Raw genomic sequence first — 27659 nt, 5'->3', positions numbered from 1 at the left:
GCCAGTGCCTGACACGTGACAGTAACTACACCGCCGTCTTCGCCGGGTGCAGGAAGGACGGGAACTCCAGGTGGAGCCGCCACCTCCCCACCAACGCTGGAGAAGCCCCCCCGGGAGAGGCAGGCGTTGCTCCACAAGGATCTCTGGAAACGTTAAGCCACCCTTCTACTCTCCAGGGCCAGACTAGAAAGGCAAAAGGAGGAGGGAGGGTTCATCAGGAGGGAGCTCCGGGTCTGAACTCCTGTCCCTTTCCAGCGCCAGTCCCCTGCCCCATCTTATAATGCTCCATACGCGCAACGTCATCGCCAGGACTTGGCCTCTCTCGGCTGCCTTTCCACCACGCCAAGCGACCCTACTTCCTTCATTACCAGGTTAGTTGGAGATGCTTTTCTTCCCTTCTAGACTGGGCCAATATTGAATCCTGTTTCTCCGTGCAGCCCCACCTTCTCGCCAGGCCTCGCGCTGAGTGATGGATTCAGGAATAACCACAACACAAAGAGACACCTATACAGTCTCCCTCCCAGCATTTGGTAAGGAAATTGACTATAAAGTCAAAAGACAAAGATCTGAGAATGGCTGTTCAAAACCTCAACCCAGGCAGGACAGCCCATCGGATTGTTAGCCCAATGAGCCACCGGGAAGCCAGAAGGAGAGCTGTGGCTCAAGTAGTAGAACTCTAGCTTTGAGTGAAAAAGCTAAAGGACCAGTCCTTGAATTTAAGTATACCCTGAGAATCATCTCGAGCATGGGCGCACACACACACACACACACGACAGAAGATCAGCTGGGTGCCAGTGGCTCATACCTGTAATCCTAGCTACCCAAGAAGGTGGATCTGAAGATGGAGGTTCAGAGTCAGCCCAGGCACAAACGTCTGTGAGACTCTATTTCCAATTAACCCCAGAAAACTAGAAGTGATGCTGTGGCTCAAGTGGTAGAGTGCTATCCTTGGGCTAGAGAGGGAGGAGGAGGACGAGGACGAGGAGGAGGAGGAGGAACAAAAAGATCACATTAAAGGGAGAAGAGAAGGCAGAAGCTATTGAGCTAGAGATGGGCAGGGTTCCAACTGGGAGGTCTGGTGGACCTGGGTGTGGGGAATTCTGTCCCAAAGGCCACATACTCCAACAGCTCATTCACTTGGTCTGATCTGACTCATCCCTTTCTGGGTCTGGTCCTAAGATGGACTCCTGGGAATTTTTTTTTCCCAAGGATTTGAATCTGGGTCCCTGTGCATATTTGGCAAGCATTCTTACCACTAGGCCAAACTCCTGGTCCTCTTGGGATCTTGATATGAGCCAGATCCTGTACATAGTGGTGCATGTTGGTAAGCCCAGTGCTAGGGAAAACGAAGCAGGAGGATTGTGAGCCCAAGCTGGAGGCTTGGGCTATGGAGGTGGCTGTTGCCCTAAGCCAGGTTTCATTCAAGGAATGTGCTGCTGAGGAGGCCCATGTGTACCCAGGAGAGAGGTGGTAGGACTGAGACCACAGAAAAGGACAGGGCATATAAGAGTCAGACTCAGTCGTTGTACTGAGGATAGCAGGTAGGCCAGGGTATGGGGGAGAGGGACCAGGAAAGAGAGGTAGAAGAAGAAAGCAGTCAAAAAAAGGCAGGACTCGGGAGTTTGGCCTAGTGGTAGAGTGCTTGCCTAGCATGCACCGAGACCTGGGTTCGATTCCTCAGTACCACATACATAGAAAAAAGCTGGAAGTGGTGCTGAGGCTCAAGTGGTAGAGCTCTAGCCTTGAGAAAGTCCAAGGACAGTGCTCAGGCCCTGAGCTCAAGCCCAGGACTGGCAAAAAAAAAAAAAAAAAAGGGCAGGATTTCTCTGTCTCTTCCTTCTTCCTATGTCTCTGTCTCTGTCTCTGTCTCTGTCTCTCTCTCACTCCCAGTCTTGGGGCTTGTACACACGGCCTGGTGCTCAAGACTAGTACTCTACTACTTGAGCCAAGTGGCACTTCTGACTTTCCTGTTTATATGGTACTGAGAATCAAACCCAGGGCTTCATGTATATACTAGGCATGCACTCTACCACTAAGCAATATTCCCAGTCAGACAGAATTTCTTATGGAACTGTAACCCCTCTGTATATCACCTTTATAATAACAACAAAATACATACATACAGACATACATACTGGATTTCACAAAGTGCTAGCTGCTCATGTTTGTAATCCTGTCTAGTCAGGAGGCTGAGAACTGAGAATTGAGGTTCCAAGACAGTTCCAACAAGAAAGTCCAGAGACTCTTATCTCCAATTAATCACCAAAAAAGCCAGAAGTCTTGAACAAAAGAGCTCAGGGACAGCACTCAGGCCCTGAGGTCAAGCCCCAGGACCAGAAAGGGAGGGGGGAAAAAAGTTTTGAAAAATGGAAGATCCATGACTGAGATGAGAGGCGGGAGGGCAGCAAACCCGGCTGGTCGGAGCTGGCTGGCAGTGTGGGCTGTGCTGAGATTGTAGCCTATTAGTCACCAAGTGAAGATGCCCAGTAGTGGTATATGCAGGAGCTCCAGCTGGGCAGAGATGCACTGGCAGCATTCTGGCCAGGGCCCAGCACAGTCTGGGCTCTAGACAAAGGTTTGTTGAGAAAAGGAAATGACTGAAGCTGGCTTGAAAGGTCAAGTTTACAATAGGGCTTCTAAGAACCACCAGAGGGCAGCACTATCCCAAAAACCAGCCCCCGGGAGGCCTGGCACAGTCCTCTGAACCCATGGGGCTTTCCCTGGTTCCAGGAATCCAGAAGGGGTGCCCTGGACATCAGCTCCCCAGAGGAGGCCTGGATGGAGCAAAGTTGGGCTAGAGGTGGAAAGGAGGGCCCTGGGCTCAGAGCAGGATGGCTGGCATTTCCAACCTACATGCAGACTCCGGTCTGACAAGTTCTTCAGGAAGATTTTTTTTTAAATATGGGCTGTTTCTGAAAACCCAGGCCAGTATGGAGCTGTACACAAAACTATCTTAGAGTCAGGTCAGGCATGAGGGGAAGTTAGAGGCATCTGATCAACCTTCAAGTGGGTCGAAAGTTTATTCAATGGGTCAGTCATCCATTCACTGCTTAAGGGGTGGTAGAAGCAGGAAGATCTCAGATTTGAGGACACCTTCAGCTACACAAGGAGACCCTGGGGGTGGGTGGGGAAAGAGAGAGGGAGCACCAGGTGCTGGTGATTCATGCCTGTAATCCTAACAACTCAGGAGGCTAAACCTAAGACCTGAGGATCATGGTTTGAAGCCATCTTAGGAAGGGAAGTCCATGTGATTCTTATTTCAGTTAGCCACAAAAACAAACACAAAACAAAAAGTGGAGTTGTAGCTTAAATGGTAGAACACTAGCCGTGAGCAAAGGAAAAAAAAACCCTCTGGGACAGTGCTGAGTGCCCAAACCTTGACGCTAAGCCCTGGGACTTGTACACACACACATACACCACACACACACTCTAATAAAAATGAAGAGAGAGAAAGAAAAGAAGGGAATTGAACCAAGGAACATCAGTTACAGTGGGAGATAGTGTGTACTTTTTTTTTTCATGTCTCAGCACATCTGACATGTGGATAAATTCTCTAATTGTTGCAGAAGTGTAATGGAGTGTCCCTTGAGGTGGGGGTAAGCTGTGAGGCACTGTCAAAATCTACTGTGAGTCTGGGCATGGTGGGGGAGCCAGGAAGATCTTGAGAGTTTAAGGCCAACCTAGAATATATAACCAGACCCTGTCTCAAAAACATAAACCATGGAAGTGGTGCTGTGGTTCAAAGGGAGAGAGCTGTAGCCTTTAGTAAAAAGAGTTCAGGGATAACACCTACGCTCTCAGTTCAAGCCCCAGGACCCGACAAAAAGAAGGAGAAGGACGGTGGGGCGAGGGAGAAGAAGAGGTATAAGAGGAGGAGAAACAAACACCAAATACCAGCTTGCAATAATTCATGTTGCAATTGATGTTTGAATCAGGGCACTCCTAGGGGAAGATACAGAATGGGAGCATACATAGTAGAACCAGGGAGGGCTACTTAGAAGAGGCGGATCTGAAAAGATGAATAGGAGTTGACCAGAGAAGAAGGCACAGGGAATGACTTCCAGGCTCAGGGAACAGCAGAGGTGAAGGGATTTCAGAGGCAGGGGTGATAGCAAAGCAAGCTAGCGAGAGGAGCAGGGCTCACTCAAACTTAGACTTAACAGTTTAAGGAGACATTTCCTAATCTGCCCCAGAGTCCCCTCAGGGTCTTCCACTCTCAGTAGCCCCAGAGTAGACTAGAGAGCTTCTGCTAAGGGCCAAGCATGTGGTAACTCCATCAGATCTAGATTTGAGAACAGTATCTTTGGCCAGAACCTGCATCGGGGAAGCAATCCTGGGGTTTCTGAGACATAGAAAGGTCGAAAAGTTTCTTGGTCCAGGAGCAGGTGGCTCATATCTGTAATTCAAGCTGGTCCTGAGGGTCACAGTTCAGAGCTAGCCAGGCAGGAAAGTCCATGAGACTCCAATTAATCACCAGAGAATGGGAAGTGGAGCCTGTGCTGCAAAGTTGTCAAATGGTAGCCTGGAGCAGAAAAGCTTGGGGAAAGCAAGCAGACCCTGAGTTCAAGCCCCAGCCAGGATAGCACAAAAAGAGAAGACAGGGGCCGGAAGTTTAGCCTAGTGGTAGAGAGTTTGCCTAGCATGCACGAAGACCTGAGTTTGATCCTTGGTACCACATACATAGAAAAAAGCCAGAAATGGTGCTGTGGCTCAAGTGGTGGGGCTCTAGCCTTGAGAAAGCCCAAGGACATTGCCCAAGCCCCGAGTTGAAGGCCCAGGACTGACAAAAAAGAAAAAAAGAGAGAGAGGGAGGGAGGGAGGGAGAGAGAGAGAGAGAGAGAGAGAGAGAGAGAGAGAGAGAGAGAGAGAGAAGAGAGAGAGAGAGAGAGAGAGAGAGAGAGAGAGAGAGAGAGAGAGAGAGAGAGACCAAAGAAGGAAAAAGGAAGGAGAAGAAGTAAGTAAGTTTCTTGGCCAGGAATGGTGGCTTATACCTATAATCCCAGCTATTCAGAAGGCAGAAATCAGAAGTATTGTGGTTCTAGGTCAACTGAGGCAAAAAGTAGAACTCCCTCATCTCAACCAACAAGTGAGGTATGGTGGTTTGAGTCTGTAATCCCAACTATGCTGAAGGATAGGTAAAAGAATTTTGTCTAAGCCTATCCTGGGAAAGAAAGTGAGACTTTATCTGAAAAAGACAGAAAGAAAGAAAAAAAAAACAAAAAAACTAAAGCCAGGTGGCTGGAGGCATGGCTCAAGTGGGAGAGTACTTGCTTAGTAAGTGTGAGGCCCTGAGTTCAAACCCCAATACTACAAAACAAAACACCCTCAGGAATTTTTATTTATTTTTTTTGCCAGTCCTAGGCTTGAGCTCAGGGCCTGAGCACTGTCCTTGGACTTTCTCAAGGCTAGAGCTCTACCACTTGAGCCTCAGCACCACTTCCGGCTTTTTTCTATGTATGTGGTACCGAGGAATCGAACCCGGGTCTTGGTGCAAGCACTCTACCACCAGGCCTAACTCCCAGCCATCTTAGTAGGCTCTCAGCAGGGTGAGTGCCCCTTGCCAAGTAATATGGAGCTCCCTATGCCCTCCTGCAAGAGGTCAGGAGGAGGCTGACCTCTACTTTGTGATGTCTTCATGATCACCCCTGGATGGGTTGGCGCCATGGAAGGATGCTGGGTTGCGTGCCAGAGAGTTATGGAGGTTTACAAGGCATCAGCGCCCCCCCCCCCCAACATTGCCTCCTTCTCCTCCTCCTCCTGGGTCATAGGCTTGAGGCTTGAGCTCAGGGCCTGAGCGCTGTCCCTCAGCTCTTTCATTGCGCTACCACTTCGAGCCACAGCTCCACTTGCAGGTTTCTGGTGGTTACGTGGAGATAAGAGCGTCTCATGGGCTTTCCTGCCTGAGCTGGCTTTGAACCATGATCCTCACACCTCAGCCTCCAGAGTAGCGAGGCCACCAGTTCCTGGATCTTACAAGGGAAAGGTTCCTGTAGACCGGGACCAAGATCAGGGCTGGAGCAGGAGGGCTGGGGGTGGGTTTAACTGCAGTCTGGCCCGAGCTACATTTTGGGGGAACCTGTGAACAGACCTTCTGTCTGGGGTTGGCTATGCTGGGTCCAGTACCCGGGGCCTGGGTTCGGGGTCCCCACAGGGGTCTGGGTCTGGGATTGGAGGATGACCAGGATGGAATGAAGGTGGAGCTTCGGGCCTCCTGGCGAGGTCGGCGCGCAGAGCCGCGCGGGGCTGGGGTCGGGCGGGAGACCGGCGCGCGGGAGGCGGCGGCGGGGTCCGGAGAGGGGGTCCGGGGCGCGGGCGGCGCGGGGCGGCGCGGGTGCCGGGCCCGCGCTCGGAGCCGGGGTCCGCGCCGGGGTCCCGGGCCGGCTCCGCCTGCAGGGGGCGCCGTCGGCCGCCCGCCCGCCCGCCCGCCCGCCCGCCCGGCCCCTCGGCGGCTCGCTGGCGCTGTGCGCGGCAGGCGGGGCCGGAGGCGGCGGCGGCGGCGGCGGCGGCAGCGGCGGCTCCGGGGCGCGGGCGGCGGCGGCGGCGGCGCCCGGACTGCAGTCCCGGCGGGAGCGGAGCGCGGAGCCGGGCCGGGCCCGAGCCGGCGCCATGGAGCGGCGCCGCCTGTGAGCGGCGGCGAGCGGAGCCGCGGGGCGCCGAGCGGGGCCGGGTGGGGCCGGGCGGGCGGGCGCCGAGGCCGCGGAGCCGCGCGGGCCGCGCCGAGCGCCAGCGGGAGCCGAGCGGAGCCCCCGGCGGCGGCGGGAGAAGCAGCGCCGCCGCCAAGATGGCCGACCTGGAGGCGGTGCTGGCCGACGTGAGCTACCTGATGGCCATGGAGAAGAGCAAGGCCACGCCGGCCGCGCGCGCCAGCAAGAAGATCCTGCTGCCCGAGCCCAGGTGAGCCGCCCCGGCCCGCCGCGCCCCGCGCCCCGCGCCCCCCGCGCCCCGGCCGGCCGCGCCGCCGCTTCCTGTGCCTCGCCGCCGGCCTGGTCGCTGTCAGCGCCCGGCCGCTGCCTCCTCCCGCAGGGGCCCCACGCCGCCCTGCGCCCCCCGCGCCCGGGGCGCCCTCTCGCTGCCGGGCCGGCCGCCATCCACCCCTCCAGACGGGCTCCCGTCGCCCCTCTGCTGCCCCTGCTCCCAGAGCCCGTCATGGGGTTTCCGCGACCCCTCAGTCCCCTCCTGTCCGGGCACTGATGTGTGGGAGCCTTCTTTTTTGGGGGGGGGGCGAGTCCTCTGAACTCTCGCCCCCTCTGCTGGGGTCGCCGTCCTGGGCCTGGGCTCGCCGGAGCTTCCGGGCTCTGCGCGGTGGAGACCGGGGTGTCCTGCTCCACGGGGCCCCGGGCGTGCTCGCAGGTGGGGAGCCGCGTCCTCCGAGCCCTGGCCTGGCACACGGTGCCCTCCGGGGCCGCTGCTGACCAGGGAAAGCCCTGCACGTCCGCAGCTGGGCATGGAGGCCGCGAGGCACGGATGCCACCCATACCTGGTACAAAAGTTTTCGCTGGGCGCCGGAGCGACCAGGACGTGAGCGGCGGCTGCACCTTGCCCTGCGTATCGTGATAGAGGGAGTGTTTTCCCATTTGGGGGATGTGCAGCAGGCACCCCCACCCTCACGTGGGCTGGGGGCTCAGGGGGACAGGGGGACGTCCTGCATCTGGCTGAGCAGGTGTGGACAACCACTACAATGTCTCGTGGTGATGAGCAGGTCCGTCCCAGCCACCCTGGAAAGTTGCCTTGCTGGTGCCCAAGTGGCCCCGGGCCGGGGCCTGTGCTCACAGCCAGGGTCTTATCATGGGACTTTGCTCAAGTCCCTTCCTGTTTCTGGGCCTCAACTTTCACATCTGTGCAGTTGGGTGGTGTGAAGTAGGGCTGTGCCTCTGGTGTCCTTGGTCTTCGAAGCAGGAATGCAGCTGCTTGCAGGGGTGCCCTGGCTCAGCTCTCACCACCCCCACCTCTGTGCCTGCTCGCTGAGTTTCAGATTGACTGAATAGGAGGTCTGGGAAAAGAAAATGGTTTGTGTTTTGAGAAGACCGTTGCCCTCCCCCTCCTTTTTTTCTAAGACATTTGCAATCAGACTTCTCAAAACAGGAACCAGATTGACTGTCAGCCAGGCTGCTCAGGGAGCAGCAGCAGATAGGACCAAAATGAGTTCTGAAATGACAAAACCATGACGGGGAAAGGGGATTCACCTCCAGGGCAGTGAACAGCTCTCGGTGACTGCAGCCTGGAGACAATTCTGCAAAGTGTTCTGCTTTTTCTAGAACTCTCTGTGTTTGGGTAATCTCTCCCCAGCATGCATCACTTCAGATGGGCTCCGCCTTGGGTCGTCTCTTCAGGTGTGTTAAAACCCTGAGAAACAAGCTCTTCCTCTTTCCCTGTGCCCTTTTCCTCCATGGTGGTGGTGGTGGTGGTGATGATGTGATAGGAATAAGAATGGAAATTATAATACTTTATTATTTATTTTGACATCTGTCATCTCAGTTGATCCTCAAACCAACCTGTGAAGTTGGCAGGGCCTTGCCTCAAGTGTAGTAGTTGCTTAAGAATACCAGGGCTGTGTGATGTCTTATCTCATCCTGAACCGAAACCAGGTGGCTGTGGGTTTTAGGGGAAGGGCAGGCAGCACAGGCTTTCATACAGGGTCACCATCTGTAGCATGGTATTGAGCAAGTTTCTGGATCTTTTGAGGCCAAGAGCCTCTGATGCTGCACACAACCTGCACTCACCTGAGGCTTGCAGGCCTGCAGGCTGGGGAGCCAGGAGCATGGTCAGCATACCCTTGGGACAGGTGCCTCTGCCCATTACAATTTTTTTTTTTTTTTTTTTTTTTGCCAGTCCTGGGCTTGAGCTCAGGGCCTGAGCACTGTCCTTGGACTTTCTCAAGGCTAGAGCTCTACCACTTGAGCCTCAGCACCACTTCCAGCTTTTTGCTATGTATGTGGGGTATTGAGAAATCGAACCCAGGTCTTCGTGCATGCTAGGCAAGCACTCTACCACTAGGCCAAAACTCCCAGCCCCCATTACAATTTTTGCGTCTCACTTCTGCCCAGGACTTTCCCAGTCTCTTTTACTCCATTTTTTTCTTCCTAGTGGCTATCACAAGCAGGCCCAGCAGATTAACGCCTTGAGAACTAGAGTGAGGAGACTTGGCGTAGTCACAGAGGAGACCTGCTTGGGGTTGGAAGTTGTTTCTTTTCTTTTTCCCAGTCCTGGAACTTGAACTCAAGGCTTGGCACTGTCCCTGAGCTTCTTGTACTGAAGGCTAGCACTCTACCACAGGAGCCACGGCACCGTTTCCGGCTTTTTCTCTTTGTGTGGTACTGGGGAATCGAACCCAGGGCTTCATGCATGCTAGGCAAGCACTTTACCACTAAGCACATTCCCAGCCCTGGAAGTGGTTTCTTTTTCTTTTTCTTTTTTCTTTTTTTTTTTTTTTTGCCAGTCTTGGGCTTGGGCTCAGGGCCTGAGCACTGTCCTTGGACTTTCTCAAGGCTAGAGCTCTACCACTTGAGCACCACTTCCATGTATGTGGTACCGAGGAATCAAACCCGGGTCTTCGTGCCTCCTAGGCAAGCACTCTACCACTAGGCCAAACTCCCAGCCCCTGGAAGTGGTTTCTTAAACCCAGGCCAGTGCCATTCCCTGCCGCATGTTGTCTCTGTCCTCCCTGCCCTGTACACCTCTGCCCTTGACGACCATTTGTGGAATGGTCTGGCTGACACCCCTTGTCTGGGGAGCTGTGGGTGTGGTGTGGTGGCCTGAGGCAGCAAGGCAGTCCTCAGTGTCATCAGCTGTCAAAGTTTGGTCCTTTCTCCATTGGCTGAAATGGAGAACGAGGATACTCTAGCAAAGCTGATGAAAAGAGGAGTCAACTCCATGTCAGGGGCCCCATCAGGTATAGTCACAAGGTCAGATTCAGGCAGAGGGGCCGTGTTTGTCACCATGACAGATTGCCCTCAGGAGTAGTTCCCACCTGGGGTGGTACCCAGGCGTGTGGCTTGGCCAGAGCTCTGCTGGCTTCGCAGCTCCGCTTTCCCAGGGCTGGAAAACAGGAGCAGTTGGGCATCATGCCACTGTGACTTGGCATGGTAGCCTCCCCTTCTGTCACCCATAGAATTTGAGGAAAAAGACCCATTCCCCAACTTCTCACAGGAGGAGGCAGCGCTGTGTGGCTGTGACCTGGCTGCACCATGCACGCTGTACCCAGGCGGGTCCCTTCCTCTGACCTGGCCTGCCTCGGTGGAACCAAGGGGTCGTTTCCTCCCCAGGACCTGCCAGTGCCCCTCTGGCTTGAGGGGTCTGTGGTCTGGGCCTCCCAGGGAGTTGCTGCAGTCTCTGTTTCCCCGGCAGCAGTCTCAGTCTTATAATTAGCGTCATTTGCTTAATATGACCACGGAGGCCTCATGTAATTAATCTCGAGGCTCAGGGCTGCAGAGCCTTGTCTGGGCGGTCTCAGGAGGTTCCTCTGCCCTCCCTAGTGACAGTGGCAGCCCCAGGTGCTGATTGTGGGAGGCTGGTGCCTCTTACAGCCTCTCGGTCTCTTGGCTATTTCCTGGTCCCTCCCCCACTGCAGGCTTCCTCCTGCTGCCCTCCTCTCCAAGCTGGCTGCTGGCTTTGCGCTCTCCTAGACCCCGCCACTCTTCCTCTGCTTGCTGCTGCTTCTTCATTCCTGATAACTCTTCCCCTCCCCAGGACTTCCTGCCTCCATCCGTGGGGGAAGGGCCGCTTTCGCCCTTCCTCCTCCCTCCACTTCTCCATCAGGGTTCATCCCTTACCCACAACATTCCTCTCCAGGAGCTGTCTTCTCCCCCTGCTGCCCCCAAAACCAGATTATCTCTGGGGTATTCTCTCTCCACAGGCCTTGCAAGCGGCTGCTGCTCTCTGGGAAGAGTTCCCTAGGATGTCTTTTCCCATCTGTCTCCTCTCCAGTGCTAGGATTTCGGGGGTTTGCCATCAAGTCACTGGCTCACCCTCAGTAAATGGATTTGAAGGGGGCGAGAGCTTTACAGGTCGAGATCCGTGCTCAGGAATCTGGGCTCTGACAGCCTGGGAATAATGTGTCCTATTAATGCACAATCCGTCCCTAGTAGTAAATTCCTGGTGACGTCAGGTGCGGTACGTTCTACTCTGCAGCAGCACCTCCTCCTCGTGCCCAGGTTTAGGGCGCCCGAGCCCTGAATCCCCAATGTAGTATGGGTGATTTCCAGCTACCTGCGCGTGGCTGTTGCTTCCAGGATATTATGTAGCAAGCAGCGGAAGCCAGGCGCGTGTGATGGTGGTTTTTGAGGAATACACAGCCCCCACCACACCTGCCTGCCTTTCCCCAGCTCAGCCCCCACTCCCAAGGTCACTGTTCTCTGGATAGTTACACTTACGCCATTTCTAGTTTCTTTCAAACGCAACGTTAAAAGTGAGGCATTCGGCTGCAGCTTTCCTGTAAAACAGCATCTGGTGTCTGCATTGCTGTTCATTGCAAAGGGCAGCACTGAGCGCAGAAGTGGGTGTTGATGGCGACGAGGGAGGGGCAGGACTCACTCAGAAGCCAGGGCGGAGGTGGGGGACAAGTCCCTCGTGGGAACTGCAGAACTGGGAGCCCTGGAACTCAGTTCCTCATGTGGGTTAACAAGATGGCAGACTGGTGCAGGGTGCCATGTGTGTGTCATGTTTGTGCTGTCTGATCACGCCACTGAGATACCTCTTCCTGTGCACCTTGCCGGGGAGCCTGAGTCTGGGCTTCTGGAGCCATTTGCTGTGGGCTTGTGTGCACAGCCGTCATTTGCTGTGCTTTGCTGTGGCTCTTGGTCTCTCCCACTTGGTAGTGGCCCCATCCTTAACCCCAAGGACGTTGTCGGCCCCAGGGCCAGTCATTGAGAAATATTAATAAGAAGCCCCGGGGGGGCTTCCTCCTGCTGCTGCTACCTCTGTGCCAGGTTTCCTGGCAATGCCACAGGGGAGTGCCTCAGCTTCAGCCACAGGCTTGCTAACTGTTGTGGTATTACCAGAACCTGGCATTGCCTGGCCGGGCTGCCCCAGATCTGCTCGGCTAGAGGCGCATAGCCCCTGCCCATCCTGGCTTGTCACAGCAGCCCACCATTGTCACATGAAGGCTGCCTCCAGCCTTTTTTTTTGCTCTTGGAGAGCCCCCCCCCCACTTCCCGTCCCCAGAGTGGGGTAGATGGGGTAGCAGGGAAGAGGCCAGGCACAGCCAGAGCCCCCTGAGACCCTCACCCAGTACCCCCATGGAGGGAGATGAGCATTTCTTGGGGTTGGTTTGGAGGTTTCCTCTGCTCATGGAGGACCGTGGGCCCTTCCGGTCCACAGATGCTGTCCTGACCTTGTATGCAAGCCACCTGTGAGGACCTAGACAACCTGTGAGGCCACGGAGCCACAGAGCACCACATGGTATCAGAATGTACCGGGACTTCTCCCCTACAGTCTGCACCCTCTTCCTGCCCGCTGTCCTGTCACCTCAGTCACTGCTGAGAGAGGAAGTGCCCCTCCTGCCCCCAGGGGCCTGCTGGGCCTGCTCTGGGGAACCCTGTGAATGCCCCAGCTGCAGGGTGCTGGGAAGGGGGGGGCACCTCTCTCCTGTGGCTGCGGCCACCCCAGCACCAGGTATCTCTGTGGCAGGCGCCATCTATCCTTGGACAGGGCAGGTATTGCCTCCCCAGGGGGTCATGTCCAAGGTGGCCTAGGTGAGATGTCACCTAACAACACAGAGCAGTTTACCCTTCCACAAACAGCATCACCTCTACTTCAGTGCCAATTGACAGTGATTGATTAATTTGGAATTTAATCTGGAACAGGCGAGGTTTGCTCCAGGAGCTAAGGAGAGCATTCCAGGCACCCTCCCGGGGTCAGGTCAGGGCTCAGGCTTCAGGAGGGCCCTTCTTTGGGTTCCTGGTAGATGTGGAACAGAGACCTGATGAGACTGGTTAGCACAGGCTGTTAGTGAGCTGTGGGGTGCCAAGGAAGGGCTGGGGCAGTGCTGCCCTGGGGCCTTGGGAGAGAGGAGCTGGCAGGGGCACCACAACCCTGGCACCTTGGGAGTGTCCCCTGCTACTCTGGCCTCTCAGGACCCCTAGTCTGCAAGGAAGCTGGACGTTCAAGTCTGTGACCTCTTAGGGGAGCTGGGCTGGATGCCGGGCCTGCTGTCAGAGCCTGGGGCCTCTGAGGTCTGCCCAAGGGATGGGGGCCTCCGTGGGCTCAAGTCTGTTGAGTCAGGCGTCTGGTTCTCTCAGTGATCTAGAGTAGATCTTGGGAGTCATGTGGCCCTGGGTGTGGGGCTGTTGACCTGGATAGGGGCAGGGATGGCACTCCAGGCATGCCATCTCTACAGATGCTGCTGGTGTCAGGGAGAGGATGTAGAAACAGAGGTGACCGACCCAGCCAGAGGCTGGCTCCACCTCCCGTGCAGGCAGCCCATACTTGCCTAGCTTCCCCCCCCCCCCCCGTGACGTTTTTCTTACCTGCCAGCTCCCTCAGCCACCAGCCCTGTGGGGATAGACAGAAAGCCCTAAAATTGATACTTTGGGGGACCTTCCCTTCAAGGAGTCTGCTTAAGCCTGGCTTCGTATTTGGTTGGGGGGGGCAGTGTTTATTTTATTTAAAAAGACATCTTCCTTTTTAAGGAAGAAAATGAACTGCTGTGGGCTGGGAAGAATGCGGTGGCCATGCCCAGGCGTGACTTCTGAGAGGAGAGCAGCGTTGAGCCTGCGGTCCTCATTCCTGCTGGGCCCTGGGCCTGGGTGACAGCAGAGCGTTGGGCTCCCTGGCTGTGTAACTGGCAGGGTCTCCCAATGTACATTTCCCAGAGGGAGCCTGTGTGCGTCCAGTTCCCAGCTGCCCTGGGCCACATGGTGGGAAGGTTCCATGACTTCTTAGCTCCTTGGTGGCCATGGCCTCTGCCAAGCTTGCCTGACTTTGCCTGTTCCAAGGAGGCTAGTGTGGGATAGGGAGGGCTTCCCAAGAAACTGGAGCCACTCTCCCTCTCGTGTCATCTGTGTCTGTCTTTGACCACCTCACTAATGCCTGTTGCCCCTCTCCCAACCACCACCAGGAAGCAGTAACTTTTATGCTACTTTCCCCCTTACTGCTTTTTTTTGCATCCCTTCCCATGGAGCAAGAATCAGGTTCAGAAGCAGATCAGCCAGGCTGGGCTGGAGGTATGGCAGAGGTTTTGCTCTCTGGGGTGGCCTTCCAGATTCCTGGGCTCCACACCTCTGGTCTCAGCACCTCCACAAGCCTTAGGGGAACTTCTTGGGGCCACCCAGCCAGGTTTCCAGGCTGTCTGTCGCGTGGACAGCTTCTCAGCAGGAACCCGCTGCGCAGTCTCCGTCCCTGTGAGGTTTTCGAGGCTAGGGGATGTATTTTTGGGGTAACTGGTGTGAAGACCCCAGGAGGGGAGAATGGCCAGCATGATGGAGGGACACATGGCCCGGGATTCCCTCTTTGTAGAAAGCATTCTTACTTTCCCAGAGGGAACTGGCTCTCAGCTGGCAACATGGGTATCCTGGGGTCTTGGGGCCCTGAATCTGGGTGGATGTCTTCTCTCTTCCTGATACAAAGCCATGGTAGAAGGGGATAAGGAGTTGTCATCAGGGCTCTAACTTCCTGTAGGAGACAGCTTTTGGAGTTATGGAGTGGCAATGGGGTCATGGCCTCAGGATGGTGCTCAGAGCAGCCCAGTAGGCTCTGCCATCTCTCTTTTTTTTTTTTTTTTTTTTTTTTTGGCCAGTCTGAGCTTGAGCTCAGGGCCTGAGCACTGTCCTTGGGCTTTCTCAAGGCTAGAGCTCTACCACTTGAGCCTCAGCACCACTTCCGGCTTTTTTCTATGTATGTGGTACCGAGGAATCGAACCCAGGTCTTTGTGCATGCTAGGCAAGCACTCTGCCACTAGGCCAAACTCCCGGCCCCGTCTCTGGCATCTCTTTAGGCCCTTCCTGAAGAAAGCTGGACACAGCTCCACCCTGGAAGCTGGGCCTGGGTGTCTTCTCCACACAGCCCCTCCCCACCTAGGGCTGAGCCTCCTGAGCTGACCAGGGCGCTCGAGGCTTTGGCACTTGTTCTCAGCAGTTTCATACCTGAGGCTTGCCTGAAGGGGCAGGCCTGGATCCCACAAGTCACACACAGGGTCTTCTGTGTTCCCAGGCTATGGCCTGTGTGACCTGGCTGGTTCATGTTGTTACCAGAGGCGGGGGGGGGGGGGGGGGGGGAAGGGCCAGTGCCAAGCACAGCGAACCCCGACACACGGCCTCCACCCTCACCAGCTGCATTGGAGGCCTGCTGCGGACCCTGCCACACTCCGGGGTCCCATGGGACAGCACAGCCCCCAGCCCATACACGCTTCAGCTGTACCGCTGCATGTTACCTTCGGAGCCCAGGGCAGTGAGGGCCAAATGTGACCACAGCTGGCAGGCTGGGTTGCAGGTGGTTCAGAAGAGGGGAGGGGACAGCAGCAAGGTGACTCTTGCGCCGAGAGCCTCTCCCAGATTTGCTCAGTGTTAGGTTAGTTAAACAGTGCGGAACTTGGAGTTTGGTTTGGGGACTCCATTGACTAACCCTTCCCCTGTGACCCTGCCAAGTGACCCCAGTACAGGGGGTGTATGTGTGTTTTATCTGTGTTAGGGACACACACTAGAGTATGTCTTTCTTTTGTTTTTTTAATTTTAAGTTGAGATACAATTCATATAACATAAAATAAATATAAAATGTCAAATTAGAGGCCAGGAGTGTAACCTAGTAGTAGAGTGCCTGTATAGCATGCATGAAGCCCTGGGTTCAATTCTTCTATACCACATACACAGAAAAAGCCAGAAATGGTACTGTGGCTCAAGTGGTAGAGCAGTAGCCTTGAGAAAGCCCAAAGATAGTGCCCAGGTCCTGCGTTCAAGCCCCAGGACTGGCCAAAAATAAAACAATCTATCTAAGCTATAGTTTGGGGAGTGTACGTGGGGGAAGGGAAAGTAGGAAAAAAAATGTGGGAGGGATAACAATGTCAAGCAAGAAATGTTCTTACTACCTTACATATGTAACTGTAACCCCTTGGTACATCACTCTGGCAATAAAATTAGATTTAGTTTACCTCTTACTTCCCACATGTCTCCATCCTTCCCCGAAGAAACTCCACACCCCCCCATCCCTACACTGGTCCCTGATACCCCCAAATCTCTGCTTTGTTGGCCTTTTCTAGGTGGATGGAAAAGGCCAAGGATGGAACCCTACAATCTATGGCCTTTTGTCTTACGCAATAGAATACTTTCAAGGTTCATCCATGCTGTAGTGTGTGACACGGCATCAGAATGAACAATCTGCCTTTGTGAGAATATGCCACGTTGTGTTTATCTGTCCATCCACTAATGGATAAGACTTGGCTTTGGGGATTTGGCTAAGTTCCCAAAGCCAACACGTGGCAGCGCTGGACCAAACTGTTGTTTTTTTTTTTAACTCAGGTCCTGAGCACCATCCTTGGACACTTTTTGCCCAAGGCTAGCACTCTGCCACTTGAGCCACAACACCACTTCCAGCTTTGTGTGTGTGTGTGGTTCCAGGGAATCGAACCCAGGTCTTTGTGCATGCTAGGCTAGCACTCCACCACGCTCCTGGCCCCTGGCCCAAACTTCTGTAGACAGTTGGCTTCGAAGCAGGAGGCTATCTGCCAGTCACCACGTTGAGGGCAAATCCATCTGGGGGACCTCAGGGGCAAGCTGGCCCATCCCTGAAAGGAGAAAGATGCCTAGTTGAAGGGTGCCTTGACTCAGGCTTCTGGGCAGGGCAGGGCAGGGCAGAGCTTGCAGCCTGAGGACTTAGGGGACCCTGCTCACTGTGCCCCTCTGCCGGCAGCATCCGGAGTGTCATGCAGAAGTACCTGGAGGACAGAGGAGAAGTTACCTTTGAGAAGATCTTCTCCCAGAAGCTGGGTAAGTGAAACCACAGCTCTGCTAACCTAAGGGCCCCCAAGATGGACTCTGAAGTTGGCTTCCTGCCAACACCCCTACACTGCCTACCAGCCCCAGCTGACTGGGCCATGTGCCCCTCTACTCAGGACCCTCCCCTCTGCTCAGACTTCTCTGTACAGGTGGCCTCAAGGGCTGCTGGGGTCAGCCTGTGACCCTTGCCTCCCAGCCCCTGGTTGTCAGCCCTTGGAGGCCCCGTGGTGGGGGTGGGGGCCAGCAGTCTTCCCAAGCCGCCAGGGAAGTTCCTCCTTTGGGGTTTTTGTTTTTGAGAGTTGCAGCTTCCCCTTGGCTAAGCCACAGCTGCTCTGGGCCGTTGGTAGAACTGACAGGAAGAGGCGGGGCGCTTCCTGTGGTGCCTGCTGAGCTGTGGTTGGCCCCGCCCCACCCCCTTGGGCCACTGAGCAACCTGCCTCCTCAGGGCTCCTCCATCCTTCCTCCTAGTGCAATGAGTCCTGATCTCTGGAAGTTTAGAGCCCCCGGAACCCACCACTCCCCTGCCCCGCCCCCGAGGGCAGGCTTGGGGCAGGTCCAGGGAAGCATGCCATGCTTCCTACAGCCATGCTCCGCTCTGATTTAGCTTTCTCAAGACAGCTCAGACAGTGGAGGTAGCCTGGCAGCATCCGGCCTTTGAGGTCAGCTAGAGAAGATGGGGCGTCAGGGAGAATTCAGCTGGGGTTCCAGGCTTGGACTGTGGCAGTTTGGGCAAATTTCCTTGCCTCTCCGAGCTTGACGCTGTCCTCTGGGAACTGGAGCTCAGGAGCCCACTGCCCGCATCCCATAGGGACAGAGGAAGTGGTTCTAGCAAGCACGCACTCCGCTCTGTTGACAATTCACTTGAAAGTACAGTGTTAAAAGGCTAGGCTAGGGTTCAGGTTACAGCCAAAGTGGTCTATAAAACACTTGGTGTGTGGTCTTGGGTTCAACCCCAATAAATAAATTTTAAAAAGAAAATTATGCTAGCTGCCGGTGGCTCATATGTACAGTTCTAGCAACTCAGGAGTCTGAGATCTGAGAATTATGGTTCAAAGCCAGAATGAGCAAGAAAGACTCTGAGTTCCAGTAAACTATCTCCCCCAAAATCCAGCTCAAGTGGTAGAGTACTGGTCTTGAGCAAAAGAAGTTTAGGAACAGTACCCAGCCCCAGTAATGGCACCAAAATAAATAAATGCTGGCATTTAATGCCCAGCATATAAATGACAGTGCCTAGAAGTGTAGGTCTTAGATGCCAGCAAGACAGCTCCCCCAAGAGGTGTGGGAAACCCCTATCACAACAATCGCCTGTGTGGAACTGGAACGGGAGGAGGAAGCAGAGTGGCCTTCAATCTGCTTTGTTCTCTGGCAGCTGCTCTGGGGCTCAGCCTTAGTCCCTACTCCCAAGCAGGGGAAGGGACCTTCTGTGGCCTCCTAAAGCCCTTTCTGCTGCCTGCTTTGAGGCACCTGGCTTCCCCAGGCCCCTGCCTCTGGGTTGAGGAGCCTCTGCCACGTGCCTGATAGGTCTCTCCAAGCCTCAGTATCCTCCATTAGACCTGCCTCCTGGTCAGGGCTGTTGTCATATATGAGGGGCAAGGACAGAGCAGGGGACCTCCCTTAGAGCTGCTTCCCTCTTGCTGCAGCTGGTCCTGGCGCAGATGGCCTGGGCATCTGGAGGCCTTGGCATTGGCTCCTCGTACCTGACAGCCCTCTCTCAGTGGGTGGTGTCCCCCACAGGAATAGGGCTGCATTGCAGTCAGAGGTTGGGGCGTGGCACCATGCTGGGCTCCAGCTGCCCTTCTTCTCTACCTGTGGTGCTCATGTTTTCTAGCCTGATCTGCCAAAACAGATTCTAGGAGAGAGGTAGAAGCCCAGGACCTTGACCTGGGGTCCTGGCACCTTTGAGTTGACAGTCACCTTGGTGGCCATATCGGGAGCCTCTACCTGGGGGAAAGACATCATCTACTGCTGCTTCAGACACCTCTGCTGAGAGCCCCCCCACCTGCTTCATCAGTGGTGAAGGGCCAGGCCCTGGCTTGGCGTGACCCACCCTGATTGCTTTCAGGGTACCTGCTCTTCCGAGACTTCTGCCTGAACTATCTCGAGGAGGCTAAGCCTTTGGTGGAGTTCTACGAGGAGGTGAGGTGGACTGGGGCCTGGGCAGGGGCGGGGCTAGGACTGCAAGGTGCCTGGCCTTCGTGCTACTTGCCCCACTGGAGGCAGACCACCAACGGGTCTTACTTTCCAGATCAAGAGATATGAGAAGCTGGAGACAGAGGAGGAGCGTGTCGTTCGCAGCCGGGAGATCTTCGACTCCTACATCATGAAGGAGCTGCTGGCCTGCTCACACGTGAGTGTCAGGCCAGGTCCTCCCTCGGGCCCCCACCATGTGCTGGCTCCAGGCACAGGGTTAGAAGGGCCCTGTTGAGGATTCATGGCCCGCTCTGTCCTCCCTAGCCCTTCTCAAAGAGTGCCACGGAGCATGTCCAGGGCTACCTGATGAAGAAGCAGGTGCCTCCGGATCTCTTCCAGGTATATGCGGGACTCGTTTCCTGTGTGCCCCACACTGCGCAGCCAGGGTCCCCTTGGAATGTCCAAGGACAGGAGCCCAGGCAGCTGGGGATAGGGCTGGGCCAATGGCTGAGGAGCTCAGTCACCAACTTCCAGTTTCCTCCACAGCCATACATTGAGGAGATTTGTCAGAACCTCCGAGGGGATGTATTCCAGAAGTTCATTGAGAGGTGAGTGTGGCTTGGCATAGAAGGAAAGGACAGAAGCGGCCTGCTTAGGCTATGAGGAGGCAGGGACTGGGTTTTTCCATGCTCAGTGGCAGAGACTTCTTCCTGTCTCCACCTCTTACCAGGCTGCTCAAAGCCAGTCTTCAGACAACCTGCAGTCTTTCCCTCAATGGACTGTCTCCCTCAGTGGAGGCAGGACTGGGCATGAGAGGTCACGCTTCTTCTCCTGGCCTGCACAGCCAGCTGGGCAGACTGCAGGTGGACCTGGGAAATGATTTTGTTGGTGGTGGTGGGCATGGGACTTGAACACAGAGTCTGAGCACTGTCCCTGAGCTTTTTTCCTGATGGCTAGTGCTCACCACTTCAGCCACAAAGCCACTTTCAGTTTTCTGGTGGTTAATTGGAGATCAGAGTCTCATGGATTTTCCTGTCCAGGCTGGCTTTAAACCATAATTCTCAGATCTCCGCCTCCTGAGTAGCTAGGATGATAGGCGTGAGCCACCAGGGCCTGGCAGAAGTGACATTGTTTTAGAGGGCTAGCTGCCCAGTCCCAGAGACTGAGCTCTGTGTGGCTGGAGGTGTGACAAAAGCTCTGGAATGAGCCACCTGGTAGAGGATGGAGGAGCAGGTTGTTGTGGAGACCTCTTTGAGCTTCTCTGATCCCAGTAGGACCCCCTGGTTCAGTGGCCAAGGACAAGCAAGGTCAGGCCAAGCTACACAGGCCTAGTGAGTCTCCATATTCGCTTTGCCAGGACCTCAGGGAAGGGCAGAGGGTGGACAGGTTCACACTGGCCTTGCTCTGTCCTCATCCCTTACAGTGACAAGTTCACACGGTTCTGCCAGTGGAAGAATGTGGAACTCAACATCCATGTGAGTGGGCAGGAGTGCCAGGGGACTGCAGGGGCCGGGGCCGCCCGGGCTGGGCCGGTGGGAGAAGATCAGAGCTCTGCCGGGGTCCATGCCGGGACCATGGTGGGAGGCAGCTTCACGGTGTAGAAGACCCGGCACAGGGTCGGCCCCTGCTGCTCAGGTGTTCTGCCCTGGAGCTGGGCCCGGGCAGCCTGCGTGACCCCAGCTGTTGCCACCCCGCAGCTGACCATGAATGACTTCAGTGTGCATCGCATCATTGGGCGTGGGGGCTTTGGCGAGGTCTACGGATGCAGGAAAGCAGACACGGGCAAGATGTGAGCACCCGCCTGGCTGGCTTGTGGTGGGGTGGCCGCGGGAGGGGCCGGGCCCCCAATCTAGAGGGACTCTGTCGACCTGGGACATTCTGGGGAACCGCTGGGCAGGGCGCCCTTGCCCCCAGCTGTGTCCGGGGCATACCTTGTTCTCCCCGTCTCTGCCAGCACCCTCTGCCCTCTTGGAACCCGTGGTTTATGTCATGTGTGTGTCCTGTCTAGTCTCCCCACAAGTGCCCTGAGGTAGCCCGGAGCTCCGCCTGGCATGGGCTGTGGATCGCAGCCGACCCTCCCTCCCCCCTGCAGGTACGCCATGAAGTGTCTGGACAAGAAGCGCATCAAGATGAAGCAGGGAGAAACCCTGGCCCTGAACGAGCGCATCATGCTTTCCCTCGTCAGCACTGGGGTGAGCTGGGCAGCCAGTGGGCTCCTAGGGCAGCCTTTGAGGCCCTGGGCGGCATCTCTGACCACCTGCTCCCCCCAGGACTGCCCCTTCATCGTCTGCATGTCCTATGCATTCCACACTCCAGACAAGCTCAGCTTCATCCTGGACCTCATGAACGGTGAGTGGGGTTGTCTGCCCGGGCGGGCTTTGGACTGGACCAGAGTAGGAAGCTGAGTTGCCTCCCTGGCCACCTCCTCCAGGCGGGGACCTGCATTACCACCTCTCCCAGCACGGGGTCTTCTCTGAGGCAGACATGCGCTTCTACGCCGCCGAGATTATCCTGGGCCTGGAGCACATGCACAACCGCTTTGTTGTCTACAGGGACCTAAAGGTAAAGGCCACCAGTCCTCAGCACAGTTGTCACCGTCCCCTCTACCTCCCTCTGCTGCCCCTGAGCCACTGTCTGGGTTCAGGCTGGGATTAGGAAAAGGGAGGAACAGTCCACCTGGACGGGTCCCTGGGCATCCATAGTTCTGAACGCTCCCCTGGCCTCCTGCTGGCCTGGCGGGTTGCTAGCTCACTGGCTTCCTCCGCAGCCTGCCAACATCCTTCTGGATGAGCACGGGCACGTGCGCATCTCGGACCTGGGCCTGGCCTGTGACTTCTCCAAGAAGAAACCTCATGCCAGTGTGTGAGTGCCCGCCCCCCCCACCCTCCCCACTCCTTAGCCACACCCACTCACAGCCTCTGCTCCCTCAGGGGCACCCACGGCTACATGGCTCCCGAGGTCCTGCAGAAGGGCGTGGCCTATGACAGCAGCGCCGACTGGTTCTCCCTGGGCTGCATGCTCTTCAAGCTGCTACGGGGGTGAGTGGGCCACGGGGACTGGACCAAGAGACACTCTTCCCAGCCGGGAAGTGGCACCAGCCCTCATTCACGATGCCTGCCTCAGTTTCCCCAGTCTTGTTCTTTGATCTTTGCTTTTGGCCTTTCTTGCCTAGGCACAGCCCCTTCCGGCAGCACAAGACCAAAGACAAGCACGAGATTGATCGAATGACGTTGACGATGGTGAGCGTAAGGGTCTCGGTGCTGGGGTCTGCAGAGGGTGCTAGGGTCATGGGTTCTTAGTTCTCATCAACTAGCATTGCCCTCCAGCCTCTTTCTCCTTTTTTACCCCATGGTGCACACCACTTGTTTCGCTCGGTGCTGTCAAAGCTCCTCCTTGGGCTGGGAGTTTGGCCTGGTGGTAAAGTGCTTGCCTAGCATGCACCAAGACCTGGGTTCGGTTCCTCAATACCACCTACATAGAAAAAAGCTGGAAGTGGTGCTGTGGCTCAAGTGGTAGAGCTGTAGCCTTGAGAAAAGTCCAAGGACAGTGCTCAAGCCCTGAGTTCAAGCCCAGGACTGGCAAAAAAAAAACACAAAAAAACAAAGCTCCTACTTGCTGGGGCCAGTCTAGAACAGCCTCTCTTAGTGGGCCAGCAGCTCTGCCTGCCCCTGCCAACCTGCTTCTCCTCCCTGCAGGCCGTGGAGCTGCCTGACTCCTTCTCCCCAGAGCTTCGCTCCTTGCTAGAGGGTTTGCTGCAGAGGGATGTCAACCGGAGGCTGGGCTGCCTGGGCCGTGGGTGAGTGCCTGTCCAGCCTACCCAGGCCTCGGGCTCCTCTGCCACTGAGGACAAAGCTTGGCTTCTGTCATCCAGAGCCCCCTTGGTAATTTGGGGAGTTGCAAGTGGGGTCACAGCCAGCCTTATCTGGTGATCTCAGATGGCAAGACTGAGTAGGTACAGAGCTGCTGATGCTGGCTGGGGACTGGTTTCCAGAGGACCCCTGGAACAAAGATGAACCGAGATGACGGCGGCCCTAACAGAAGCATCTCATGTGTATGAATAGCTACCAAGTGCAGGGCATGGCACTGCGAGAGGACCAGTGTCAGAACACAACAGCTCTGTGGTGTGGCCGCTGCTGGGCTCCCATTGTGGGGAGGAGGAAGTAGACACAGTGCTTAGAGACTTGCCCAGGCTCCCACAGCCAGAACAGCAGAGCCAGGATTAAGCGTAGGCCCCAGGCCCTGGACCTGGGCTGCCTCGGGTGCGGCAGGACCCTCGAGCTGATGGCATCTCCCCGCAGGGCTCAGGAGGTAAAGGAGAGCCCCTTCTTCCGCTCCCTGGACTGGCAGATGGTCTTCTTGCAGAAGGTGAGGACTGTGTGGGGCTGGGAGGGCGCCTGCAGTGCTTCCCGGTGGGTGCTGACCCCAAGCCTGCTCTGTGCAGTACCCACCCCCGCTCATCCCCCCTCGGGGGGAGGTGAATGCTGCGGATGCCTTCGACATTGGCTCCTTTGACGAGGAAGACACAAAAGGAATCAAGGTACTGCCCCTTGCCTGGCCTCAGCCCTGAGCATGGCGGGTGGGTTCTTGTACCTCCTCTGCCTCTGTGACCCTCCATGCAGCCTATGCTACGGGCACTGCTCCTCTCCCCAGACCTCCCTGGGGGTTGGCTGTCAGGCAGGACCTGCCCTGCTTCAGGGCCCCGGGTAGGCCCATGGCTGATGATGTCCTGGCGCCTCTGTCCGTCCCCGTGTCTGCCCCGTCCACCTCCTGAAGCTACTAGACAGTGACCAGGAGCTCTACCGCAACTTCCCCCTCACCATCTCGGAGCGGTGGCAGCAGGAGGTAGCCGAGACCGTCTTCGACACCATCAATGCCGAGACCGACCGGCTAGAGGCCCGCAAAAAAGCCAAAAACAAGCAGCTGGGCCACGAGGAAGGTGAGGAGGCTCTGCCTTCGGAAGCTCCAGGTCGCCTGCGTGCTGCACAAATGGGCAGCTGGCTGGGGTCGGGGAGCCCACCCGAGTATCAGCCAGCTAAGGCCGCAGGGCTGAGCCTGCTGTTGGCTCTCGTGGCAGACTACGCCCTGGGCAAGGACTGCATCATGCACGGCTACATGTCCAAGATGGGCAACCCCTTCCTGACCCAGTGGCAGCGGCGGTACTTCTACCTGTTTCCCAACCGGCTGGAGTGGCGGGGAGAGGGCGAGGCCCCGGTAAGGACTGGCACCAGGGTTGGGGGCTGGCACGGGGCGCCTGCTGCGCTGCCCTCATACGGGGTCCCTGCTGCCCCGCCCCGCCCTGCAGCAGAGCCTGCTGACCATGGAGGAGATTCAGTCGGTGGAGGAGACCCAGATCAAGGAGCGCAAGTGCCTCCTGCTCAAGATCCGCGGGGGCAAGCAGTTTGTCCTGCAGTGTGATGTGAGTGGGGCCCGGGTAGAGGCGCGGGTGTGGGCAGACGGGCACTGCCCACGCTGACAGAGCCTGGACGTGTGCAGAGTGACCCCGAGCTGGTGCAGTGGAAGAAGGAGCTTCGAGATGCCTACCGTGAAGCCCAGCAGCTGGTGCAGCGGGTACCCAAGATGAAGAACAAGCCGCGCTCGCCCGTGGTAGAGCTGAGCAAGGTGCCACTGGTCCAGCGTGGCAGTGCCAACGGCCTCTGAGCTGCCCGCCCGCCTGCCACCTGCCCGCCTTTTGTAAACCTCTAATTTATTTTGTCGAATTTTTATTATTTGTTTTCCCGCAAAGCGGAAAAGGTTTTATTTTGTAGTTATTGTGATTCCCTGTGGCCCCAGCCTGGCCCAGCCCCCAGGGAGGGGCTTGCTTGCCTCGGCTCCTGCTGCCACCAACCCAGCCACTGTCCAGTGCCCTTTGCCCTGACTCCCTGGCTGCCCACTCCCAGTGTCTTCCTGCTGGGGAGAGCAGCAGCCCCCGCCCCTCCCTGGGGTGAAGCCACATGGAGCTATGCCACTTCAGCCCTCTGGGCTGGGTTCTGCCAGTGGGCCAGCAACCCCCATCCCAGGGGAGGGCACAGCACAGGGATACTACTTGAACTTGCCCACCATAGCCCCTCTTGTGACAGGGACAGTGCCCCAGCTGTCCTGCCCTTTGGCCACTGGTGAGGAGAGGGCCCTTGCCTCCCTAGCCCCTGAAGCCTTCTGTGGTAACTGGGGCTCCTGGGCCCTTGTTCAGACAAGTTCCTGTGTCACTGCTGCTCCCATTCCCTCTTCCCTGGACTCTGTGGGGCTTGGCAGCCCCTCTTCCTCTCATGGAGTGAACAGGGTTAAGGAGCACAGAAAGGCATCTGAGGTTTGGGCTAGAGTGGCCTAGCCTGGCTCCCAGGTCTCCCTACCCCTGGGCTGGGTGAGGCTCCTATGCCCAGGACCGCAGCAGGCCAGCCTGGGCAGGAGGGTGGCACAGCAGGAAGGGGGCCTGCTTGGACCAGCCCTCCTCACCCCAGCTAGCCAGTGTATCCTAACCCTCGCTGTCCAGCCCCACAGCCCATGTCCCGTCAGTGCCACCGCCCATGGGCGCCACCTCGCCCACCGCATGCCCCCTCGTGCCAGTCACGCTGCCGTGTGTGGTGTCGCGCCCTCTCCCCGGGGCTGGGTCAGTGCCCCCTCCCCTTCTTGTCTACACACTCCCGGGGCTGGGTCAGTGCCCCCTCCCCTTCTTGTCTACTCACACCCGGGGCGTTTCTTTGCCGATTTTTGAATGTGATTTTAAAGAGTGGAAAATGAGAATATGCGTTTTTATAAAAAATGGTGCCTGACCCCTTGGTGTCTCAGATTCTCTTTGTACCTGGTGACCATCTTCTGCCTGCTGGGCCCTGAGGAAGTCTTGGTGTCGACTCTTATCACTGTGGCCAGCCTCCAGGCCAGACCTTCGTCTTACCTCCCCCTGTGCCCAGCTGCCTGTGCTCTCGCCTTGTTACCCCTTTTGCTCCCAGGACCGAAGGAAGTCCAGCTGCTTCCCAAGTGAGCAGGATGGGATACACTGGTGTGGTTGGGCTGACTGGAGTCATCCCTGCCTACTGAGCCCCCAAGTCAGATGCTGGGCTGAATGCCTACCTCACACAAAAAGGGCAGTCTCACCCAGGCATCTTTGCCTTCTGGGCCCTTGTCCTCTCTGGCTTTGGGCTCTCTAACCTCACTGTGCAGCCCCTAGCACCCAAGAGGTACCCAGCACCAGGCCTCTCATCTCCTCAGAGACAGCTTCCTTTCCCCATGTCCCTGCCTCCTGACCCCTGGGTGATGGGGCCTGGGGCAGGCTTGCTCTGCTGGGCCAGCCTGAGGCCAGAGCACAGCAGGTTAAGTGGTGCGCAGAGGAGGAAGCCCATGCTGGGGCACCGGCTAAGACAGCAGCCTTTGAGCTCTAGAATTGAGGTGGGCATTGGCACAGGTGTTTTTCTCCATTCAGGAAAGGTCAGCCACTCATGAGTGGCTTGGGTCAGCGGACATGGTGGGGGGAACCAGGTGGCCTAGGCTTTTGAAATACCAGACTTAACCTAGTACAGAACCCTGGTGTACTCAGTGACTGCAACATGGAAATAAGAACAGACTCAGAGGAGAACTTTCTGAAGGTCAGAGTAGGACTGGGGTCATGCAGGCTGGCTCTAAAACAAATGACTGGTCACTATGCAGAAGGAATAGAGAAAAGTAGAGGACAGGAGACAGGGACCTGAACTCGGGCTGCTGCTTCTGATCGGGGAAGACAGTCTCCTCACAGTGGTGGCAGGGAAAGCGGGGAAGAGATGAAAGAAGTCAGATGGAAGAATATGGCCCAGGATCTGACCATATTCATCCAACAGAATGGTGGGCATCCAAGATGAGGCGTGAGGAAGCTGTGATACCATACAGAGGCGGGACAACTCACAGGATAGTTGGCCTGAGAGGAAGAGGGTGTGTTTGGACGCCTTGATGCCACAGCGGGCTACCTGGATCCCAAGATGTTCCACAGGCTGCATCAGGATGACAGCAGGAACAGTTAGACTCTCAGCTGGGGAGAGGTCAGGGTGGGAAAGGAAGGGTATTGGGAAACTTCAAGATCGCAGCAATGCAGAGGGCTGGACCTGAGAAGGTCCTGCTAAATGTGGGTTTGAAGAGGGCTTGGGGAAAAGGACAGCATGTCCAAGAAATGTAGAGACCAGCAGAGCCAGACTTGGGAGCGCTGAACCTTCAGAAGAACCTGCTGAGCAGGTGTAGCCTTCCCAGACGTTATACCACCACAGAATGGGTGGCAGTGACCGCAGATGGCTCAGGAGACGGCGACAATGGAAAGTTAGGGCAAAAAAACGGCCCTGACGCTCACCCTAGGGGAGGGACCTTCAAATTCCTCCCAGTCATTGCACAAACAGGGCCTCGGGCTTAGCCTTGGGAAGCCTAACTGCAGCCTTAGCAGCCAGCAAACCCAGGATGGGGCCCTGCAGGCCAGGCCTCCTGGACTGGCCGCAGCCTTCCCGCTGGATCTCGTGCGGGTGGACGCGCCAACCATTTCAAAGTCCTCCTCTCCTGACACGGGCAGCAGGGAGCGTCCTCTGCAAAGGCGATCGGAGCGGCGGCGGCGCTCGCCGCGGGACGGTGCCCGCCCCCAGCGCGAGGTCCGCGATCCGT

At 56.5% G+C, this 27659-nt stretch overlaps 1 protein-coding gene across 2 annotated transcripts; it reads left to right on the top strand.

Moving 5' to 3' along the window:
• On the top strand, positions 1-25819 carry Grk2 (G protein-coupled receptor kinase 2). Of its 2 annotated transcripts, XM_090347282.1 has the most exons (22): positions 1-371; positions 438-530; positions 16837-16913; positions 18985-19058; positions 19168-19269; positions 19377-19451; positions 19599-19660; positions 20476-20527; positions 20750-20841; positions 21145-21244; positions 21323-21401; positions 21484-21614; positions 21820-21914; positions 21983-22090; positions 22225-22291; positions 22748-22848; positions 23351-23417; positions 23494-23589; positions 23826-23988; positions 24127-24263; positions 24355-24468; positions 24546-25819. In XM_090347282.1, the coding sequence occupies exons 3-22, from the start codon at positions 16850-16852 to the stop codon at positions 24708-24710; spliced, it is 1944 nt and encodes a 647-aa protein (XP_090203408.1). In that variant the 5' UTR covers positions 1-371; positions 438-530; positions 16837-16849; the 3' UTR covers positions 24711-25819. The 2 variants fall into 2 exon arrangements, with proteins under 2 accessions (XP_090203408.1, XP_090203407.1); XM_090347281.1 differs by lacking the exons at positions 1-371; positions 438-530 and adding an exon at positions 6680-6894.
• Positions 25820-27659: the final 1840 nt, after the last annotated feature.

This window comes from Megascapheus bottae, chromosome 16 (genome assembly GCF_031878675.1).
Source record: "Megascapheus bottae isolate mThoBot1 chromosome 16, mThoBot2.hap1, whole genome shotgun sequence".
Taxonomy (NCBI): Eukaryota; Metazoa; Chordata; class Mammalia; order Rodentia; family Geomyidae; genus Megascapheus; species Megascapheus bottae.
The sequence above is the reverse complement of the archived record's forward strand: the minus strand, read 5'-3'. Positions and strand labels throughout refer to the sequence as shown.

Bases quoted from the DNA above. Each gene is read 5' to 3' on its own strand.
- Grk2 (XM_090347281.1), top strand. From the start codon at position 6,782: ATGGCCGACCTGGAGGCGGTGCTGGCCGACGTGAGCTACCTGATGGCC. The intron at 19,059-19,167 runs GTGAGGTGGACT...CTTACTTTCCAG, and splicing joins TGGTGGAGTTCTACGAGGAG to ATCAAGAGATATGAGAAGCT. The intron at 19,270-19,376 runs GTGAGTGTCAGG...TGTCCTCCCTAG, and splicing joins AGCTGCTGGCCTGCTCACAC to CCCTTCTCAAAGAGTGCCAC.